General features: G+C 46.5%; 1 protein-coding gene across 1 annotated transcript in view; it reads right to left on the bottom strand.

Moving 5' to 3' along the window:
- Nucleotides 1-4,748: 4,748 nt before the first annotated feature.
- Nucleotides 4,749-6,000, bottom strand: part of ace2 (angiotensin I converting enzyme 2) — a 55,841-nt gene continuing 54,589 nt past the window's right edge. The window contains exons 16-17 of the mRNA XM_080204163.1: nucleotides 5,840-5,956; nucleotides 4,749-4,947 (exon numbers count right to left, since the gene is read on the bottom strand). Coding sequence (XP_080060289.1) covers nucleotides 4,749-4,947; nucleotides 5,840-5,956 — 316 coding nt within the window. The remainder of the gene's footprint in view (nucleotides 4,948-5,839; nucleotides 5,957-6,000) is intronic.

Genomic DNA, 6,000 nt, shown 5'->3' with positions numbered 1-6,000 from the left:
CTCAAGCTTAGGCTCAATACTACAAGATTTCCAGGTGACATTTAGTGTCTTGCCACCTCTGTCAGGATAAATAGTTGAACTGCACAAATTAGACATGTAGGCAAGCTATCCACAGCAACACCTAAAGCTGTCTGATTAGGATCTCAACGCACTAGAGCGCAAAATACTGTGAATACTTATTCTAAAGGGAATCCATGACTAATGCTCTCAACCAAACACTGCAGAGTTTACACTGCTTCTGAAGTGACCATAGCAAATGTTGCTTGTTCCTAGGTTTTCCGGGACTGTGCTTCATAGAAGGACTGTTCTCTATGCTGAGATCTGATGGGTAAGGCCAGCTGGACGCATAAAGTCCAGATTAAACAGACAAAACTTTGCAAAATTTCATCGAATTGGGTCAGAAATAACGTATTAAAGTGTGATAAGTAAGCATGACTAACTCGGTATCCTTTCCATGACCTCGGTTAGCTGAGGGGTAAGTCTGGGGGTCAGAGCGAAATGGTTCACATCTCGGTGTTCGCTGGCTCTTCCATGGCAAAAGCTTCGTTCTTTACCCCATTCTCAATCGCAGCCTCCTCATGATCTGTCTCAGATGTTTCACCGGCTTTCTGAAGTTCGTTGTCATCTCCCTCCGTCGCTTGTGCCCGTGCCCTCCTGTTATTGGGGAATAAATAATAATATTTCTTTCTATTTCAGAATGAACAAGCACATCACGCCAAACACTGACTTTACCAATTATAAATTTGACAAATTGCCAATAGTAAACATGGCAGAACAATGATGCGGCATTTATATTGTTAAACTTGTTTCAGCGTAAATTTTGCATAAATTCGATAATCAGGCATTTGCCTTCTCTTTAATACTTTTTAAAATTAATTCATGGGACATGGGCATCATTGGCTGGTCAGCATTTATTGCCCATCCCTAGTTGCCCAAGGGCAATTGAGAGTCAACCACATTGCTGTGGCCCTAGAGTCGCATTTAGTCCAGATCAGGTAAGGATGGCAGATTTCCTTCCCTAAAGGACATTAGTGAACCAGATGGGTTTTTATGACAATCGATAATGGTTTCATGGTCATCAGTAGATTCTTCATTCCAGATATTTTTGTTGAATTCAAATGCTACCATCTGCTGTGGTGGGATTCGAACCCAGGTCCCCAGAACATTAGCTGAGTTCCTAGGTTAATGATAATTAGATACCAACTCTGAATGGTAACGCTGAGGTAAATGCTCTTTCCAATCATCGAGTTCCTATAGTGCAGGAGGAGCGGCATGGTAGCACAGTGGTTAGCACTGCTGCTTCACAGCTCCAGGGACCTGGGTTCAATTCCTGGCTCGGGTCACTGTCTGTGTGGAGTTTGCACATTCTCCTCGTGTCTGCGTGGGTTTCCTCCCACACTCCAAAGTGTGTGCGGGTTAGGTTGATTGGCCATGCTAAAATTGCCCCTTAGTGTCCAGGGATGCATAGGTTAGAGGGATTAGTGAGTAAATGTGTACGGATATGGGGGTAGGGCCTGGGTGGGATTGTGGTCGGTGCAGACTCGATGGGCCGAAGGGCCTCTTCCTGCACTATAGAGTTCTATGATTCTATAATACCAGTAGGCCATCGCCTCTATCACATTTCCCTCTCTGTTTAGCTCTGAAGAAATCATACCAATTCGATGTGTCGCTAGGCAACATACAGAGACAGCAGAGTCCCCCAGCGGAACGGAAAATGAATTCTCCCTCCCAGCAATGCACGGCTGCAAAGTGATTTGTGTTGATTTTATGCACCTTAAATTACTTTGCTATCCTCCGCTGAATGAATTTTGTTGAGAAATTCACCCTGTTTTGCTGCTGCTTCCGTCTTGAGCTTTGTTAGCTGCAGTTCATAAGACTCCTTGTACAAATAAATTAAATAGACTGTTGCCGCTGCACCCCCGCACTCACTGCCTCAGTGTTAACGCTCTGCTCTCTCTGCTTTTTTTCTCTGTGCCATCTTCTTCGTTATTACTCGCAATTACTTTTCTTGCTCCCCAAAGGGAAGGAAGATGGAAAGTTCCCACCTGAATCCTCAGGTTCCTGCTGCTTAGTGCTCACTCTTTGGCTTGACAACTCCTCATGGGGCATGGTTGGCACAGTGGTTAGCACTGCTGCTTCACAGCACCAGGGCCCCAGGTTCAATTCTGGCCTCAGGTCACTGCCTGTGCGGAGTTTGCACATTCTCCCCGTGTCTGCACGAGTTTCTTCTGGGTGCTCCGGTTTCCTCCCACAGTCCAAAGATATGTGGGTTAGGTTGATTGGCCGTGCTAAAATGCCCCTAGTGCCAGGGGGATTAGCAGGGTAAATGCGTGGAGTTATGGGAATAGGGCCTGGCTGGTGTTAGAATCATAGAACCCTACAGTGCAGAAAGAGGCCCTTCGGCCCATCGAGTCTGCACCGAACACAATCCCACCCAGGCCCTACTCCCATATCCCTACATATTATACCCACTAATCCCTCTAACCTACACATCCCTAGACACTAAGGGGCAATTTCTTAGCTGGCCAATCAACCTAACCTGCACATCTTTGGACTGTGGGAGGAAACCGGAGTACCCGGAGGAAACCCACACAGACACGAGGAGAATGTGCAAACTGCACACAGACAGTGACCCGAGCCGGGAATTGAACTGCGCTACCGTGCCGCCCCGCATGGTTGTGGTTAGTACAGGCCCAATGGGCCAAACGACCTCCTTCTACACTGTAGGGATTCTATCTCTAATCTCCTCCAGCCCCACAACCCTTGGATATCCATGTTCCTCTACTTCCGTCCTCTTAGGGAACTCCCGATTTTAACTATTCATCACCGGCAGCCATGCCTTCAGCCACTTGGTCTCTAAACTTTGAAATCCCCTCCTTAAATCTCTTCACCTGTCCAATGGGAATCAGGGGAAAAGCTCTCCACTGGTTGGAGCCATTCCTGGCACGAAGGAAGATGGTTGTGGTGACTGGAGGTCAATCATCTCCGCTCCAGGACATCACTGCAGGATTTCCTCAGGGTGGTGTTATAGGGCAAACCGTCTTCAGCTACTTCACCAATGACCTTCACTCTGTCGTAGGGTCAGAGTGTGATTGTTCACTGACGATTGCACAAAGTTCAGCACCATGTGCAACTCCTCACACACTGGAACAGTCCGTGTCCAAATGCAGAAAGACCGGGATAATATCCAGGTTTGGGCTGATAACTGGCAAGTAACATTTATGCCACACAGATGCCAGGTAATGACCATCCCCAAAAAGAGAGGATCTGACAATCACCTCTTGACAATCAATGGCTTCCCTCCCTCATCACCCTGACTGCTGAGCTGCCCCCTTCCCTCCCCGATCACCCCTTGTCCGCAGAGTTTACTCCTCCCTCCCACTCCATCAGAGTTTGTCCCCCCTTCCTTCCCACCCCTGTAAAGCTTTCACAGAGCCTTGTTCTGTAATTAACACTATCAGCTATCTTACCACTATCAGCACCTTCTTTAGTCTTTAACATTACCATTACCACTCGCTTGGTCTCGTGCTCCGGACAACTGTGTCATATCTCTTCTGAGTTAACAGCTATCCCTGACCTTGTATTTTCCTCCACATGCCCCATTCCCTCCGAAATAGTATGTAATCGATCACTTTTCTCCCTCTGTGTACCTCTGAAGAAGTCACATTTACTCAAAATGTCAACCCAGTTCCTCTCTCTACAGATGCTGCCAGACCTGCTGCATTTTTCCAGTGTTTTCTGGTTTTGTTTCAGATTTCCCAGCATTTTGCTTCTATTTCACTGGGAATGCGCTAAATAGGTTCTGAAAGAGTCTGCAACCCGTTCCACATCATCTGCTGGACGACTAAATTAATCAACTTCCCCGTACAGCATCCATCTCTTCTGTAAATCGGCCAGTTTCAAACAAACTGTAGGGAAACCCACACAGCTTTTGCACATCATATGTGCAAGTAAATATGTTTTGCTCACGGCAGAATATATCAAAAATATTTCTTGTTTAATTTCCCAGTTCCTTTATTTGACTCAATGAGTTTCCCTCTGCAAAGTCTCTTTTCAATATTGAAACCATTTAGAACCATTTACGTCCCTCATCATTCTTCCCTTCAGAACTAGCCATCAGCGTTGGCTAGTTCTTTCCTCTGCATTGCTTCAAAGAGTTTTATGTGATTAACGTTCTCCACAGTTTTACTAATTCCAGGCATCCTTACTGATGCCCAGATTGTTTACTGGTCGCTACAGTCTTTACCGAATCATAAAAGAATAGAATCCCTACAGTGTAGAAGGAAGCTATTCACCCTATTGAATCAACACTAATGCTCTGACAGAGCATCTTTTCCAGGCCCACCCTTCCAGCCCTGTAACCGCATACATTTACCCCATTAATCCCCCTAACCTACCCACTACAGAACAATTTAGCATGGCCAATCCTCTTAATATACACATCTTTGGACATTAAGGGATAATTTAGCACAGCCAATAGCCCTAACCTACACATGTTTGGACACTAAGGGGCAACTTAGCATGACCAATCCCCCGAACCTGCACATCTTTGGACTGTGGGAGGAAACCGGAGTACTGGAGGAAACCCACGCAGACACGAGGAGAATGTGCAAACTCTACACAGACAGTGACCCAACGTCAGGATCGAACCTGGGTCCTTGGCGCTGCAGCCTGCTGCCCAGGTTCCTGACCCTCAGATTCTTTACCGATGCCCACAGTTATTTTTACTAACACTGGATTTCATCCACTTACTGCCTTCGAGCTCTCATTCCACCAATAATCAGGACGATTAATCCGACGCAAACCAGACCCATGATAACTCCAAACACAACCAGCCAGACGGTCACTGGGGGTTCACTTATCGGTGCCAGGGTGGGTTCGATACCAACAAAATCCAGTGTCTCATCGGTCAACAGGAATGCTTTGTTGAAACGGTGTCTGTTCTTCCTGCGTCAGGAAATAACATGGCATTAGGTTGGTGCCTGAGAATCTCAGACAAGGCGTACAGAAATTTCTCATTGTCATGGCTATCAGACGTGATAGAAATAATTCAATATGATCAAATTCTAAAGGCTGTGGAATCAGTTGGTCTTGCTGCTAGTTTAAAAGAGGCATTATCCTTCTTAACTTGAAATGGGGCAGGTGAGATACGATGTGGACATGTTGAGCATTGTCTGAAAATATCGCCAATTTCCAACTCGATCGTTAAACCCGACACAGAAATAACTTTTACACTTTTCCCATTTTCTTCAAATCATAGATCATAGAATCATAGAGTCTACAGTGCCCCCCATTGACGATGCCCTCCCAGCGACGATGCCCCCAGTGACAATGCCACCACCCAGCAACGATGCTCCCCCACGGCGATGCCCACCAGCGACAATGCTCCCAGTGACAATGCCCCCTAGTGGCGATGCCCCCCCCCCCCCCAGCGACGATGTCCCCCAAGTGATGATTCCCATCAGTGATCAGGCGGAAAATCCCGCCCATGATTCTAAACTGCCATCTAAGAACATGGTAGGCTCAGTTCCAGAGGGATACTTCTACCAGAGAGCTATGAGACTGGCATCTACCAATCAGGCAATCGGGTCCACCACACCATTGCACCCCCATGGGAATAGTGACAGAAAGTTGTAGCTTATACATGGACTCCACTTTTCCTTGTATACGCGGTGGTCCAATAATGCACAACTTGTATACCATTGTGGCAAACGCAACCCAGCAATCTATTTCCATCACCAATTCACATTCGCATGCAGCGACATGGCCAACCACAATCCAGATGTGCAGTTGTTAGTTCTGAGCAACCCTTTAATTCCAGTGAGTTTCCAGATGTTACCTGATGGCTTGTTCCACTTCTGCCTTTGGAATAATATCGGAGGTGTTCACTGGGTGCATCACAAAGAAGTGAAAAGAGATCCTTTCCGTTTCCTTGAATATGTGAACATTTTTCGCTCTGTGTGGAAGGCAATAATGCAGCTGATTAATATTAAGGCACTC

This window comes from Carcharhinus amblyrhynchos, chromosome 15, assembly GCF_965287045.1.
Source record: "Carcharhinus amblyrhynchos chromosome 15, sCarAmb.v2.hapA, whole genome shotgun sequence".
Taxonomy (NCBI): Eukaryota; Metazoa; Chordata; class Chondrichthyes; order Carcharhiniformes; family Carcharhinidae; genus Carcharhinus; species Carcharhinus amblyrhynchos.
Note: the sequence above shows the minus strand (reverse complement) of the source record. Positions and strands in the feature narration are given on the sequence as shown.